Source organism: Seriola aureovittata, chromosome 18, assembly GCF_021018895.1.
Source record: "Seriola aureovittata isolate HTS-2021-v1 ecotype China chromosome 18, ASM2101889v1, whole genome shotgun sequence".
NCBI lineage: Eukaryota > Metazoa > Chordata > Actinopteri > Carangiformes > Carangidae > Seriola > Seriola aureovittata.
In genome coordinates, this window is record NC_079381.1 from 24,043,352 (window position 1) to 24,060,875 (window position 17,524).

The 17,524-nt window shown below is 45.2% G+C and overlaps 1 protein-coding gene across 1 annotated transcript; it reads left to right on the forward strand.

The window, feature by feature from the left end:
- Positions 1-1,576: 1,576 nt before the first annotated feature.
- On the forward strand, positions 1,577-17,200 carry LOC130186841 (transcription factor 7-like 1-B). Its single transcript, XM_056404139.1, has 12 exons — positions 1,577-2,471; positions 2,642-2,711; positions 4,058-4,194; positions 12,278-12,355; positions 14,163-14,280; positions 14,397-14,478; positions 14,608-14,664; positions 15,154-15,270; positions 15,375-15,540; positions 15,633-15,740; positions 15,875-15,923; positions 16,266-17,200. Exons 1-12 carry the CDS (start codon positions 2,295-2,297, stop codon positions 16,868-16,870), a joined length of 1,764 nt encoding a protein of 587 aa, XP_056260114.1. The 5' UTR covers positions 1,577-2,294; the 3' UTR covers positions 16,871-17,200.
- The last annotated feature ends 324 nt before the right edge of the window (positions 17,201-17,524 follow it).

The window sequence follows — 17,524 nt, forward strand, 5'->3', positions numbered from 1 at the left end:
AAATAATAAACGATTCACTTTTTAATGTAAGTAAAAAAATACATGTTTAAAGATGCATCCTGTATCAGACTCTACAAATATGTCAAATATTTCATTTAATAGAATCTATACTACATCTACAGTATCTCCTCTTATCTATGCTCCAGTCAGATGGTCAGATATCGTTAAACGACCCTGAGACCGTCTGAAAACATGTGCCATGACCCCCATTTGGAAACATCACATCTCCCCTGTGGCGTCTTTAAACACAGACCCTGTTAAATTGCTCTGAAGACGACCCTCATTATGCCTGTTCACACTGAAACTAACCGAGCCGCATGAAAAACTTTTCCTCAGTAAATTGATGAAAAGTTCAGTGCGGCGGCGTGAAGTCTCCACGTTCATTAGCAGAATATAAATGTAGGTTTTAGGAGGCAGAGCTGAACAAAGAGAAACAAACACAAAGACTCAGAGGGAGGGGCGCCAGGCAATGGATCCTAATTGCCACCAGGTTGCTCTCCACAGGGAAGTTACTATTGAGTTGCAAGTGTGTGTGTGTGTGTGTGTGTGTGTGAGTGTGTGTGTGTGTGTGTGTGTGTGTGTGTGTGTGTGTGTGTGTGTGTGTGTGTGTGTGTGTGTGTGTGTGTGTTTCTTTGTTCACACGTGGAAATAAATTCATGCATGTTGTTTTTAAAAACAGTTAAAACAGTCTGAGCAATAAGACTCATTCAGCAGTGACTTTCTCCTCATCACAGCCAACTCTCAGCTGATCACATGACTGATCACATGATTGATCACATGACTGATCAGAGAAGAAAGAACCGATCGGTTTATTCAGTGGTTTGTTTTTCTGGAATTTCATATGGAATTATCATTCTTTAAACAGTCAGACAGATGTTCAGACAGATGTTCAGACAGATGTTCAGACAGAAGTTCAGACAGAAGTTCAGACAGATGTTCGGACAGATGTTCAGACAGATGTTCGGACAGATGTTCAGACAGATGTTCGGACAGATGTTCAGACAGAAAATGTTCAGACAGATGTTTGGATGGAAGATGTTCACAGAGAAGATATTCAGACAGATGTTCGGACAGATGTTCTGACAGAAGAAGTTCAGACAGATGTTCAGACAGTGACTGTGAATAAAATCATTGTCAGGTTTATTCTGTTGTTAAACGTCTAAAAGGAAAAATAAAAAGTGACGTCACACACATGTAACAGGATCTTTAAGTCTTAAGGAGTTTGATAAACAGTTTTTATTCTCATGTTTAACCTGGATGAGCTGTAACTTTGTGTTTCACTCATCAGTCTGATGAACTGATTCGTTTCCTCCTCGGGTCAGAAAAGTGTCTAACTGCTCCTTTAAGCTCCGAGCTCTCCCTCCTTCTCTCCATCTAACTCCTCCCTCCCTCCTCTTTGTGCCGCCTCAGCAAACAAATGGGATCAACCTGTTGTTGCCTGGTCAGGGATCAGTTCATACGGAGGCTGCCCCTCGGAGAAGAGTTGGCTGAACTGATCCTGGGTCTGTAAAGATTCCCGCCCCCGCCCCCCCCCCCCCCCACACCCCCCCCCCCCCCCCCGTGCTCTGACGGTCTTTTCCTTCCAGTCCACTTCAGCAGCACCACAGCAGCCCGTCTGTTTCCCACGCCTCCACCAGCAGCCTCCAGAAAACCTCTTGAATCAGCAAACACTGTGATATGCGGAAACGGACACTTTAAAACAGCCCTGTTTTCTGGGGGGGGGATTATGCACGTTTCAAACTGGACTAACGATGTAGGGATTAAACCGAAAAGCGGCCTCGACTTTTTCCTCTGGACAAACTGCACTGAGGAGGACGTAAACTTTTCGGTCGGAGCGGACGGACGCGGCGCTCGGTTTCCCCAATGTCACCAGCACCGAGCGGGTTATGAGTGATTTTTATGCCCGTTTTCTAGCCGCTTGGACCTTTTCCTGTCACCGCACTAAATTTCACGGACTGTTGTTTTGGTGGAAACGAGCCGAAGGGAGGATTTCCACACCTCAGGAATTTCGACGCCAGAAACTGAAGCGTCCGTGAACGCAGCAGGTAGCTAGCTAGCTCGTTAGCTAGTTAGTGTTTGTTTTTAGACGTTTAAAAAAAAAGACAAAAAAACGTCGCTGAACTTGACGTTAACGCTGGTTGTTATGTGTTCAACGCTCGGCTAACGTTAGCTTAAGGTTTTCTGAGAGGTTTCCGGGTGTTGTGGGCGGTTTTTATTTTTTTTAAACAAACTGTAAGTTTAGGTTTTTAACAACTCAGCCTGTGAACGTTAGCTGCTGAAGCTAACGTCCAAACATGCCGCAGCTAAACGGCGGAGACGGAGACGACCTGGGAGCTAACGATGAACTGATCGCCTTCAAAGACGAAGGGGAGCAGGAGGAGAAGAGGAATGTGTCCGCGGAGAGAGACCTGGACGACGTCAAGTCCTCCCTGGTCAACGAGTCAGAGACCAACAGCAGCTCGGACTCGGAGGTGAGTTTCTAGTGACCCGGGGACCAGAAATCAACTTTTCTCCAGAGTCTAGTTAGTGGATCTTCGGTGCAGCTTTCTCCACAATGCTAGTCTGGCTTTGTTTACATTTGTGTGTGTGTGTGTGTGTGTGTGTGTTTATGTGTGTGTGTGTGTGTGGGGTTTACATGCAGGCAGACAGACGCCCCAAGCCCAATCCAGATTTGGAGAGCAGGGCCAGGCACAGTCAGCTGTTTGAAGAAGGTATGTACTCTCTGTCTGTCACCTTTCCTCCTCAAGTCACGTCTCATTCATGCCTCACCTTCACTGCACAGGTAGAGTCAACATGCTGTGGTGCTCTTTAGTCAATATAAATCCAGTTTTGTACTGGGGGGGGGGGGGGGGGTTAGTGTCAGTCCTGCTGGTGTGTTTGTTTTCCTGCAGAAGTTTTTAATTGTTGAAGGTAGAAGAAGTGAATCCACCTCCTGCAGCGGACACACATTAAACTGAGCATTTCTTCAGGCTTTAACGCTCTGTTACTTTTTATTTCACGACTTTAAAAAAAAAAAAAAAACAGTAAAAAAAAGTAAACAGTAATTGCCAGCTGTTAAGCGTGGGGGGGGGGGGTAAGTATTCTGGGGGTGTGGCAAACAGTAGCACAGGAAATGCTGCACAGACTGAGGGAATAATGGATTCCACTGAATTTCAGCAGATTCAGGAAAGTGAAAGTGGGAAGAGGACAAGGCAATGATCCAAAGCAGACCTCGAAATCCACTATGAACCGCTTCCATGCCACACACACACACACACACACACACACACACCTAAACTTATACACATTGTGTTTTAAGTTTAATATATTTAAGTATCAGTTACTTAACATTTGAAGAAAGGATCATTTTTAATGTCTGTTGACTGCAGGAGTTGGATTCATGTGTTTTACCTTCAAAAATCAATAAAATATGATGAAAGTTTCCCCAAACTTTTGCATGAAACTGCAGCTGTAGATAATTATATCACCTCTGATATAATCAATAAAGTAATAACCATCTCCCAACAACAAATAAAGGATGTACAGCTCAGAGATCAGTGTCACATCTTAAATCCAGGACTCTGGCTCCATTTCTTGTCATAAATAAAATCTTAACATTTATTATCGTGTGTTTCACCACTTTCTAATCTCAGAAACGAATCCCAGGTCGAAAAACGATGAATATAAAGCAGCGGAGACCGACATGTTCTCACTTTTAAACCTTCGTGTGACTCAAGCTTCAAAGATGCTTCGTCCCACCTTTCCCTTCAGAGCTGCAACAGTTAGTCAGATTAATCTGCAACTGTCTTAATAATTGATTAAGTGTTATCTCACACAGTCATAACTCAAGCAAAGTATGACTCATTTTGACATTTCAAAGGCTAAAGAGAAGATTAATTGATAATGATGAACAGCTCAGCAACCCTCTGTTCCTGGTTCACAGCCACAGTCTGAAGCTCAGGATTAAAAAAAAACCCTGATGATGATATCAGAGTTATTTTCTCAGAGCTGATCTTTATGTGTAAAATCAGTGGGACTGATTTAAATGTGACACTCTGATGTCGGACTTGTCTCTCAGCGCTGAGGCGGCAGCAGGACGGCGCTCTGTTCCAGCCCTCGCCGTATGTCGGATATCCTTTCTTCATGATCCCAGACCTCGGGAACCTCTGTAGTCCCTACCTCACCAACGGAGCCCTCACACCAAGTGCCCGCACGGTAAGACAGCACACACACACATGCACACACACACACACACACATGCACACACACACACACGCACATTAGCAGAGCATCACGGAGGACAAGTGATCTGGTTGCACTCAGGTTTGTTGGCCTTGTGGTTGCATCTACCTTGATGTTATTCATCACTCCTGATTGCACCACCCGGGGAGGAGGCTCAGTGACACAAATGAAGCACACTCATCCGGCTGGTGTATCTACAGTTTACCGGGACGTTGCCTTCCTGTCAGCAATAAAGTGACAGAAAATAGAACTGAAGAATCAAACTGATGAGGTGATGGAAAGGAAATTAATCAGCAACTATTTTAATGATCATTCTGTGATTTCAGTTTCTCTGTTTTTTTTTTATAGTCAAATGAATATTTTTGGCTTTTCCCAACTGCTGGTTGGACAAGTTGAAAACATCACATCTGAGTCTGAGAATCAGGGACATATTCAACCATTTTATGACAATTTATAGACTAAACGACTAATTTATTAATCTAGAAAACAATCAGATCAATGGATGATGACAATAATTGTTAGTTGCAGCTTTAAATAAAGACGGCACCTGGAGGAAAAGGTCATTAGTGTCTGTGAAGATGAGGCGGCAGAGTGAAGCTTCAGTCTGATTTACAGGCAGCGGTCGGTGAGAAATAAGTACAGAAAAATAAAGGCAGCGCTCAAAACTTGCAGGTTAATGTCGGAGTCAAAGTTGTAACCATCACAAAAAGCAGAAAGAAGAGGCAGGAAACTGAAGACCACTCGTAACATCCACATGTACCTGTAAGTGTCACCTGTGAGGAGGTAAAACAGTTCAGGACCTGAGGAGGGAAAACGATTTGGAAAGTTTATCACTGTTTGACCCCTTGACTGAGAATTTCGCTTTGATGAGCACCATCCTCATTTTCAACATTTGAAAAACTCTAATGAATGATGGGTATTTGCGGCGTCCTGCTGCCTGTACAGGGTTTGTCTGTTCGACGTCACGTGGACGAATCACTTCACAGGCGTAACTCGAGCCTGACTCACCCGGCAGACGGCAACAGGTTCGAGCTGCTTCACATTGTCAAGATATTATTGTTTTTCACACTGAGACCTGGATCCCTCTGGCTCATCATTGTCTTGAAAGCTGCCTTTGTGTGTGTGTGTGTGTGTGTGTGTGTGTGTGTGTGTGTGTGTGTGTGTGTGTGTGTGTGTGTGTGTGTGTGTGTGTGTGTGTGTGTGTGGGCTGCCAGCGGCCTGTTATGATAAGGCGGTGTGTGATGGGACAGGGTGAGACAGGCCTGGACACAGTCTGTCTCCTGCAGCAGGAATGAGCTCGCATCATGGCCGCCGCCGCCGCTGCTGTGCGGTAGATTAGCTGCTTTAGCTGGAAGTTGCACAGCGGGGATCGACAGTGTGTTGCCCAATTTCCCCGTCCCCACAGCTTTATGGAAGCTCAGCGTGGATTATGGGGATACTGGGTGATGGTTTAATACAGCAACACTCATGGCTGCTAATCTAAAAAATTGCTGTGTTGGCAGAGAGAGGAATGTAAGAGAAGACCAGGCAAAAATATTATTGCGAAGCACGTTTGAGGATGTTTAGCCTCAGGCGTGATGTTGTGCTGAGGTTGTTAGCGTTAGCTCGTTGTTAGCTGATTGTTCTGGCTCAAGTCTGTCTCAGATTTTCATTCCTGTCAACATAGAATTTATTAAGTTTATATTCAAGAGCTAACAACAGAAATAGATGTGAAAAATAGATTTAAGGTTCTTCTTTTTTTAGTTTCTGCTCAGATATTGCTGACCATGGTGGGGGCTGTGTGTGTCGGGGGTGTTTGTGATGTCAGTATTTTTTAAATCCTCTAAACGCCACTGGCTGGTCGTGTGCATGTAGTGCTACAGCCGGACTCACCATCCTGCTGGTTCTCAGTCTTATTTCAAACTTTGCTCTTTGCTTTGTGAAACTGGTTTTAAATTAAATCCTGTTTAATATTAAGGTCTTGAAAGTCTTACATTTGGGTGGAATTGTTTGACTTCTTTAGTTTATTTGCCTGGTGAATGATTAATCAGTTATCAAATTATTCGCTCTCTGAACATTGACTGATTGATTTTGCTCTAAATTAGTGGAACAGCACAGATACAGTGAACTCAGTGAACATATTTTATATTATTCCAGCTGTGTTTTGCTATATTATCGCTCATTATCTGTTTATACAGCAGCCCCCAGAGATGGGTTTCCACAGGAGGAGTGCAAATACATTAATAAACACTTACATCACAGTGTTATTTAGCATTTATTAAATGTTTTCATGCTGGTTGTGCAGCTCGGCTCAGGTTCACAGGTTTCTAACATCGAGATCGACAGTGACACAGATTTGTGATTTCTTCACCATCTCTCTCTCGTTTGTTTTGAAAGTCTTTCCTCTGCGGATTTAGGCCAGACGCACATGTCGGCTAAACACACAGCCAAACCCACTCACACAAACACCTGCATTCCTCAGCTTTGTAATGCCCCCCCCCCCTCCCCTGTGTTTGTGGGTCATTGTTGTCATTAGCAGGGTCTGAATGGTCCTAATGCATGGCTCTACAGGGGGGTCGTTACATCTCATTATACCTAACAAACCGCCTGTGGCTCCTCCAGTCACACACACACACACACTGTGTCTGACTGACTGATTGTTTGTGCTCAGGCTGCCTGTTGCCTTGAGACAACTCGGTTATTCCTGCGCTCCTCCCTCACATTTCTCCTGACACAGTGGAGACCTTGTGTCCTGCTCGCTGGGAGTGTGAGGTGTGTTTATAGGAGGGAGGGCAGGAGGAGATGAGCCTGCCAGTCCGAAGGCAACTGAAGGTAAACAAGCTAACGCTAGCTGGACGCTACCTGAACCATAATACAGGCTGTTTACTGTACTCATGTACCTCAGGCAGGAAGCAGAGGGCAGCGTGCAGAGACAACCTGTCTGCTCGCTCCTCTCCCACCCCCACCCCCCTCACCCCCCCCACCTCTCACTCCCCTTTAAAAGCTGCACTGCACAGACTGCTGTTCACATCAGTCATGATGAAACTTTCATGTGTCCGTTCTTGCGCAGTTGACAACAAATGCGCAACATAAACCGATGCAACCAAATTCAGACAACGCAACAAGACAACGCAGCCGAACTGAGACAAGACAACGCAGCCGAACAGAGACAACGCAACAAGACAACGCAACAAGACAACGCAGCCGAACAGAGACAAGACAACTTAACCGAACTGAGACAACGCAACCGAACAGAGACAAGACAACGCAACCAAACTGAGACAACGCAACAAGACAACGCGACCGAACAGAGACAAGACAACGCAACCGAACAGAGACAAGACAACGCAACCGAACAGAGGCAACGCAACAAGACAACGCAACGGAACAGAGACAACGCAACGCAACCGAACAGAGACAAGACAACACAACCGAACTGAGACAACGCAACAAGACAACGCAACCGAACAGAGACAACGCAACGCAACCGAACAGAGACAAGACAACGCAACCGAACTGAGACAACACAACACAACCGAACTGAGAGAACACAACAAGACAACGCAACCGAACAGAGACAACGCAACGCAACGGAACAGAGACAACGCAACCGAACAGAGACAACGCAACACAAACAAACTGAGACAAGACAACGCAACCGAACTGAGACAAGACAACGCAACCGAACAGAGACAACGCAACGCAACAAGACAACGCAACCAAACTGAGACAACGCAACAAGACAACGCAACCGAACTGAGACAAGACAACGCAACAAGACAACGCAACCAAATCTTGTTCATGGTTGAGCAGTTTACAGTAACACCTTTGAGTCACCTTTACTCAACCACTCAGGTGTAACTGTGTCTACTACAGGTGTAAACATTTCCACTAAAAGTGAGAAGGAAGAAGTCGTCCTCGTTGGCTTGGAGGATTGCTGCCTTTTTAAATCAGTCATACACACACACACACACACACACACACACACACACACACACACACACACATACCAACCAACCTTAATTCCAGTGTTACACCTGAGCAGCAGTGAATGGCAGGTTGATCTGAGGACAGATAAGCTAACTGTTGATCAGACCTCTGGCTTTATTTTAACTCCGTGTTAAAAAGGTTTGTGTTGACAAAGTTGACTGTGTGTGTGTGTGTGTGTGTGTGTGTGTGTGTGTGTGTGTTAATGTGGCGGCGCTTGTTTAGGTGAAGTTGGTTCCTTTCAGCAGGCTGGACAATCCCAGAATTCCTCTGTTTACTCGACATTGTCTCGAAAGTCTTAAAATACCAGGAGGATGACCCGTCTGAAACAACAACCTCCTACACACACTCATATATACATGCTAACACACACACACACACACACACACACACACATTAACACTGAGGCTCTACAGCATAACAAAGCCCCAGCACCTCAGTCCATATGTTTGTGTGTGAGCAGGATATCTAAAATAACTGTAAATGGTTTTGTTTAAATGTTGCACAGCTGTACATGGTGTGTGTTAGACACGACAGTTGTTTCCTGCTTCCTCTAATTTAAACTTTAAAATCCAACACGTGACATTAAGCTGCTAAACATTGATCAGATGAGTCATTTTATAGTGATTGTCTTTAATGTCTCCAACATGATCGTTCAGTCACACTTTTCAATTATTTAGAGGCAGCTGTGGTTTCATGAGAACAAAGAAATAAGGAAGTCTTTGTTGGAACAGGAAATGGCCATAATTCAATTTATGTGGTTTCAATAGTTTTAATTAACAGTAAAATATTAAATTTATCTGCACGAAGAATTTAGATTCTGTCGAGTCAAAGCCTCAGTTTATTGTTTTGTGCAAGTTTTTTTTTTCACATCTGTTACCATGTAGAGGCCTGATCCTCAGTCCTTTGTTTTGTGTGTGTGTGTGTGTGTGTGTGTGTGTGTGTGTGTCTGTGTGTGTGTGTGTGTGTGTGTGTGTGTGTCTAGTGTTTCATAAACAGCAGTAAGCCTAATAACTTCTGCCTCTAGTCACACAGTGATTTTATGCTTCCCCCTGTAATAGAGTGATTGTGCAGGAGTGTGTGTGTGTGTGTGTGTGTGTGTGTGTGTGTGTGTGTGTGTACATTGATTTTCCTGGTATTTCCAACAGCTGGATCCAGTTAGCACTCTCAGCCAGAGCTTCCTCGGGCCTCTGAATGGGGGACGGGATGAGGCTGCGTTGTGGAGTTGCTGTATTTGTGTTTCAAGAGAACAGGATTTTTTTTGTGTGTGTGTGTGTGTGTGTGTGTGTGTGTGTGTTGTGTGTGTGTGTGTGTGTGTGTGTCTTTGGACAGTGCTGTGCTTGTGTGTACGTCCCGGCAGGGTCCACAAATGTCACGGGGTTTTACGCAGCAGGGGGAGGTGTGGTGTGTGTGCGCGTCTGAGGCGGAGTAAGATGAGCTGGAGATAAGAGGCAGAAATTTAATTAGTTTCACATTCAACATGGTGGCTGCTCAGTTAGTTGTAGTGCTGACTGAGGACATTTATTATTGCCCTGTTGAGCAATCAGTGCATATACACAGCGTTCACGAAGTCTTCAGACCCCTTCAGTTTTGTTCTGTTGCAGATGATAAAATAACATGATAAAATCTAAACAATCATGTTTCCCTCGTCAGTCTTCTCTCATTTCCACATAATGACAAATTTGATATTTATTTTTATATATATATATATATATATAAGTAAAAACTGAAATATCACATTGACATAAGTATTCAGACACTCTCTCGATCACCTCTGAGATGTGTCTCTACCTTGATTGGAGTCCACCTGTGGTAAACTCAGCTGATTGGACATGATGTGGGAAAACACACCTTTCTATATAATGCGACGTCCACACGACCCCAAAGTTTTCGAGCACCTAAAACAGAGACTTTCAGAAACGCTGCTGGACCAGTTTATTTTGAAAACTCTGGGGTTGTGTTTTATTTTGAAAACTCTGGGGTTGTGTTGTATCTGGAAGGACAGAAACATGATGAGGTCACACCCACGGTCTCTCCTGATTGGCTCTCATCAGCCTGGACTACCAGTGGTGAATACAACATGATAATGAATGACAGTGTTACTGACCTTGTGTCTTTGCTGTTCCTCCTTTAGAGGAGACCATCTACTTCCTGTTTACACCGGCTCACACATGCTCAGTGTAGGTGATTGATGTGTATGCGTTTTCAGTTTGGACGGTGATCATTTTTGTTTTAAAATGAAACCATATTAAAAACTAAGACGTGAGGAGGAAGGAGTTGCGTTTGACCTCCATCGCTCTTACATGAAGAAGTATGGACCAACCAGGACTCTTCGAGAGCCGGACCTGGACTAACTGAGACATCAGGGAGAAGAGAGGAGACCTGAGACCCCGTAGGTCACTGTGGCGAGATAACCCTGATGACATCACTCTGAAGTCACCAGGGTTATTTTAAGAGTCACACTCGGCTCCGTGAGTAAACCGAACCTCCGAACGTCTTTTTATTATGATAATATGACTCATTAAATAGGAGGAGATTATAATAGAGTTCATGAAAAGACTCATTCAGGAGGAGGTCGTGGAGTCGCTCCTGTTGTTTGGGGTCAGAGGTCACAGTTGTGAGTCTGTTGACGTCACTCACAGTCGAATGAGCAGCAAAGGCCTGTTTTTTTTTTTTCCTTCTTCTTCTTCTGTGGGATCTGTGTTTCTGAGAGAGGAGGGGGTTCCCTGTTTTCACACAGCTTGCTCAGCAGTGGGACCCTGGTGGTCTTGGGGGTGGGGGTTGGGGTGGGGGTGTACATGTGCGGGGGATGGGGGGCAGGGCGAAGGCAAACTTTCTGGACTCCCTTTTCTTTGTCCGACTCCAGATCCAGAGCTTCAGCAGAGACACAGAACAAACTCCATCTGTTTCTCTGCTGCTGATTTCTTCATCTGACCTTCAGCGTCTCTTTATCTTTTATCCATGACTTTCTTTTCTCCTGTTGAAGTGTGTGTGTGTGTGTGTGTGTGTGTGTGTGTGTGTGTGTGTGTGTGTGTGTGTGTGTGTGTGTGTGTGTGTGTGTGTGTGTGTGTGTGTGTGTGTGTGTGTGACTGCCGCCTTTCAGTCCAAGCAGCAGAAGGAATGTAAACATGTGGGAGATGAACAGCAGTGAACTGTGTTATCTCACCTGGTATCAGATCAGCATCAGCACTAACCGCAACATCCTGCTCACTCGGATGTTTCCAGGTCCTCAGTTTGCTGCTGACGTAGATTTGAGCGAGGGGGGAGGGGGATACGATCCTGCTTCGGGGGGAGATTAACAATTTCTATCGATTTTTCTTTCTTTTTTTTGTTGTTGAGCATAATCAAGAAAATACAGGTTGTTACACACATCTATGAAGTATTAGATGCTTCGAATAAGACGTCCAGCTTAATAATCAGTTGTAGCGAAGATGGAGTAGATTGAATTCTTCTGTCAGTGTTTCCTCACACCAGGTGGTTTCTGCAGGTCACAGGTACAGTCGCTTCTCGTTACGACAAACACCAACGAGAGTTCAGAGTCCCGTCTGTAAAATTCACTACGAGACGATCTGGATTCACGATGCTGCAGCTAAACGTGACCATTCAGCGCTCAGTGTGATTAATCAAACTGCATCTGTATATCGGCCAGGATGTTTGTACTGATGCAAGATGTTTGAGGCTGATATTTAAGAGTTTAAAAACTGTGATTACAGTATGTTGACCCACAGTAACAGTGTTGAAGGTGGGAATGTTTACGCTCTGTGTTCTCAAAGTTTCACATTTGTTCTGCAGTTTGTTTTCATTCATCAGATACTGATGTAGTGTATCTGCAATAAGCCAATGTTGGCTCATTTATTATTACGGCACAGCCAGATAAACATATACTTTATATATATATATATATTACATTTAATAAGACGCTGTATTTGTTCTGTAAAATATTAAAAATTTAAGTTTCATTTGTTTAATTTTTTATTCAGAAAGAATCTGTATCAGTTTGGTTAGTGACACAAGCTGAGAAACATGAAGACGTCTGTTTAATACTGAGTGTGAAGAGCGGCTCGTTCACCTTCTCCCTCTCTCTCCACAGTATCTGCCGTTTCAATGGCCTCTGCTCGACGTCCCTGGAAGATCAGGCATCAGAGACTCTGCTACTCCTACACACCTGGTAAGACCTGACACACACACACACACACACACACACACACACACACACACACACACCTCCCCCAAATGTTCCCACAGTGTTACCAGCTGATTACCAGCTGATTAAAAATCACATTGTTGGACTTTAAGGGAGTCTAAATTCTCCGACCAGTTTCACAATTAAATAAAAAATATCTTTCCACTCGTCATGAAACTATAAACGAGTCTCACGTTGTGTTTGAGCTGCTGCTTCACTTCAGTGACACAACATCAACTTTATTCTCTGATTGTTTTATAACATTATAAAGGGATTAACTCTGATAAATCAGTGATAGATTCAGATGCTCTGGACTTTCACTTTCAGTCTCATTCAGTAGATTTAACTCAAACATCAGAGTCAGACCAGGACGATTGTTCATACAACAATGGGTCTAATGTGGACGAGCTACATGCTTCTTCACATGTGGTGGAAACAGGAAACGACAACAGGGACTTTTAGTTCCTAGAAAAGTTCCTGAAAACGGTTCCTCTGGTTCCAACAAACCTTTTAGTGATGAGAGGTCAGAACCAGCCAGAGCTCCGTCTCCAAGGGTCACACGCCGACACAGCTGGGAGGCTCTGAACTCACATCTGTTGGGTTTAAAGGATCCTTTACTGTTCATTTTTGCAGCAGCAGCTTGAAAATGAGTCGTATTTAAGGACATAGAGAAACCAGTTCAGATGCCTCTCCTTTGTCTGTAACTAATACACAACTTCTTCCTGCTACGAAGACGAGAAGAAGCTCAGAACAGCAGCTTTCCAGTTGAACTCAGGTTCACCTTATCAGTGACATCATGTGATAAGACCAAACCTGCACGACCAAGTTTGAATAATGTGATTATTTGTTCTGATGTTTGAAGCCTCAGTGAAACGTTGTGGGACAGATCGGGTTCAGAACCAGCTCATCTGTGATCAACCAGCAGCTAAAACCTGCAGTGGAAAGGTGGAAGTTTTTCTGAACGAATTTCTCCTTTATCTACTTTATGTGGACACTTTCCCCTGATGTACGTTTCCCACCTGAGTAACAGGTGTGTGGGAACTTTCTCTCCCCTGACCTTCAACATTAAAACAGTAGAAATGTCACACGATGAGCTGAAGCCTGATTCTCCACCAGCAGAGAAGTGAACTGTTATTCACCTGTAGTCTGATAACTGGTACAGACAGGTAGATTCACTGTGAATGGATCTGCTGATAAACTGACGCCTGGTTTCATCGTCGTCAGCCATGTTGACACCTGTGTGGTGGGCGTGGTCGAGTGGACGTAACGACACGTAGATCAGACGACCTAAACATTCACACACGTCACAGTTTATTTAAATTCACTTTTTATTATTTTTTCCTCACGTTGTATTTATTTAATATCGGATTAAAATTTTTATTTTATTTTTTTAAATTCATTTTATTACTTTTATTTTCTTTTACAAACACAGTGTCACTGTCAGGGAGGAGGGGCTTGTTGTTGTTGTTGTTGTTGTTGTTGTTGTTGTTGTTGTTGTTGTTGTTGTTGTTGGTGTCCCTGCTGTCCTTTCTGTCTGATATAAATGTCAAAATCCAGTACATGATAAATAACTGCAGGCCTTTTTGTCCCTTCTGGTTTTCCGTCCGCTCCGACTGAAACAGGAAGTTAATTTAATTTCATGTGGTGTCGAAGAGTCTTTAAAAGTCGTGGCTTTAGTTGGTGAATCCTGACACCTGGTGGCCAGATGACAGCACTGCAGCTGAAGTAACCACCTGTTCTGTGTGTGTGTGTGTGTGTGTGTGTGTGTGTGTGTGTGTGTGTGTGTGTCCAGTCTAACAGTGTGCCCGTAGTGCAGCACTCCCACATGACCCACCTCCACCCGCTGCTGTCCTACAGCCCGGAGGCCTTCTCCCCTCAGAGGGCCTCACCTGGCTTCTCTCCTGACACAGGTAAGAGGACCGGTCTCACCTGTCGTCCAATCAAATCCTCACAACACTCATTACACCTGGGAACACACACAGATGATAATCGTGTCTGAACCTCACCTGTGCTGTCTGTGGAGCAGGTATGTCGAGGACGCCTCACGCTGCCTGTTACCCCGTCTCACCTGGAGGCATGGCTCAGATCCCACACCCTCTCGGATGGCTGTGAGTACAACAGACACACACACACACACACACACACACACACACACACACACACACACACACACACACACACATACACCAGAACCAGTCAGGACGTGAGACTGAGTCTGTTTGTCTTCCTGTCTTTAGGCAGGGACAGTCCATGTATCCCATCGCAGGGGGGTTCTCACCTGCTGCTCTGTCCAGGTGAGTGTGTGTTTTGCTTTTTATTCCTCCACGCCGGCGACTGTCAGAGCCGCCATTTTGTCATTCTCCTGGACGCGATATCTCAGTAAAACTTTGATGGAACTCTTTTAAATTTGGCACAAACATCCAACAGGACTCAAGGGTGAAGTCATCAGACTTTGGTGGTCATGGGTCAAAGGTCAAAGGTCAATGTGACCTCACAAAACACAGTTTTGGTCTTCTGAACATGAAATCTCGAGTCATAAACCTGCGATTTTTCCTCTTTGATCTCATAGTTAATATTTTATTGTTACATTGTTTTTTAATTTTATACTTTATTTAAATCACTTAGTAACTTCGTTAAGAAAAGTTCTGTTCAAATATGATTCACTGTTTTTATTCATCATGTTCTACAGGTTTGGAAAAAATGTATTTTACTGTGACGGGCGTCTGATCGGCAGTATTAAATTAAACTGTGTGTGTGTGTGTGTGTGTGTGTTGTGTTGGCAGTCTGGTGTCGAGTGGTTTCTCTTCACGCTTGGTGCCGACCCCCCAGTCGTCCATCCCCCACCCGGCCATCGTCCCCACAGGAGTGAAGCAGGAGCCTGGGTGCAGCAGCCAGCCGGGGTAACGACATCAACACGACTTACAATGAGCCTCAAACGCATCGGATCACATGACCTCTAACTGCAAGTGTGTGTGTGTGTGTGTGTGTGTGTGTGTTCCCGCAGGAAGTCGATGGGCGACGCTCAGCAGGAGAAAGAAGACGAGAAGAAGCCTCACATTAAAAAACCACTGAACGCCTTCATGCTGTACATGAGGGAGGAGAGGCCCAAAGTGGTGGCTCAGTGCAAAGTGAAGGAGAGCGCCACCATCAACCAGATACTGGGACAGAGGGTGAGGGTGTGTGTGTGTGTGTGTGTGTGTGTGTGTGTGAGAGAGAGAGTGAGTGAAGCTAACTGACAGTGTGTGTTGTCTTGTGTCCACAGTGGCACTCTCTGTCCAAAGAGGAACAGGCCAAATATTATGAACTGGCTCGTAAAGAGAGACTCCTGCACTCCAAGCTTTACCCGGGCTGGTCGGCCAGAGACAACTATGTGAGTCCATCCTGCTCTCACACACACACACACACACACACACACACACACACACACACACTACCATCATCATTTACATCATGACGACGTGTGTGTGTGAAGAGAGAAGAATGAACGTGTTTGTGTTTGTTCAGGGTAAGAAGAAGAAGAGGAAGAGGACGAAGAGTGAAACTCAACTTGAAGGTGAGACGATGTTCAGATTCTGTGACACGGTCCACTTCCTCCTGACGCGCCTTGTAAAGGATTTATAAATGCTTTATAACTAGTTTATACATTAGCTTGTTATCACTTCCTGTTCAGCCTCATGTCCCATCAGCATCTGCAGCTGCTGCCTCATCATGTTTGTTCAGTTACTAATTAACCAGCAGCAGCTTTCAGGCAGATCACATGATCATCATCATAATCATCATCATCTTACTGTAAAGAGTAAAGTCCATCATCATGTATTAATGTGTGTGTGTGTGTGTGTGTGTGTGTGTGTGTGTGTGTGTGTGTGTGTGTGTGTGTGTGTGTGTGTGTGTTCAGCGCCTACAGCAGAGGATTTCTCCCCGCAGCTGAAGAGACCTCGCGGGACGCCCGGCCCTGAGGAGACGCCCCACACACACACTCTGCTGACACAGCCCCACCCACAGACTGCACACACACACACACACCCCCGCCCTCACCTGACACAGCCACACACCATGTCCCACCTGACACACACGCACCTGTCCCAGGCGAGCCCCGCCTCCTCCCTGGACTCCCCGGCGACGCCCACCACGGCACTGGCCTCGCCCGCCGCCCCGGCACCGACGCACACCGAGCACACACACTCCTCCTACAGCGGACACACGTCGCCGTACGCCGAGCAGCTGCAGCCGCTGTCCCTCACCACCAAACCCCACCGGACCCCCCACCCCCTGAGCCGCAACACCGTCACCCCGGGACCCTCCACGCCGTCCTCCTCCTCCGACACCCCCACCTCCTCACCCCTCACCGCCTCCTCCAGGAGCTCGCCCCTCCCTCCCCCTCTGCTCTCTCAGCCTTTCCTCGTCCCGCCTCCTACCTCCGCTCACCAATCAGCAGCGAGCTCTCACGGTGCCTTAACGCAGCCGCAGCCGTTCTCCCTAAGAAGAACCAATCAGCTGTGAGCAATCAAACACAAACACACTCTCCAGTGATCTGTACCTCTTTTTTAAAGCTGTAAATTCGCCTCGTTTTTTAAACTTTTTTATAGATGTATCACATTTTATATTAGTATGAAAATTGGTCAATATTTGACTGTATCTCTTCATCAAACGCTGTTTATTTTTTTGTCACTTTTTCTAATAACTTTTTATGAACGATCAACTTGTTGTAATTGAAGCGAGGTGTGGCACAGGGGTCTGTTTGTTTCACCATGCTTTTCTCACTTGGTAGTAATGAGTGTCTGTTTCCTGGTTCCTCCTCTGTGTTAATAAATATTCACTGAGTTCTGACGAGCTGCGTCTCTGCTGCTGAAACCTGAAGGTCGTCGGTGAAATGACGTCTGTGACGCGGGAAGTGACGAGGTCGTTTAAAGCTCTCAACACACAGACGCGACACCTCATCATTCAGGTGTGACCTGCTGTCGTTGTCTCTGACGACCTTCCTGAACAAACCTCCGTCAGTTCACTGAGAGTAGAAAAAACTTTATTGAAATTTGTCTTTGGCCACGAGGCAGCACAGTCAAAACACACAAATATAAAACACACACAGATGCACTTTTAGCAGCAATGCATATGGACTGTGTGTGTGTGTGTGTGTGTGTGTGTGTGTGTGTGTGT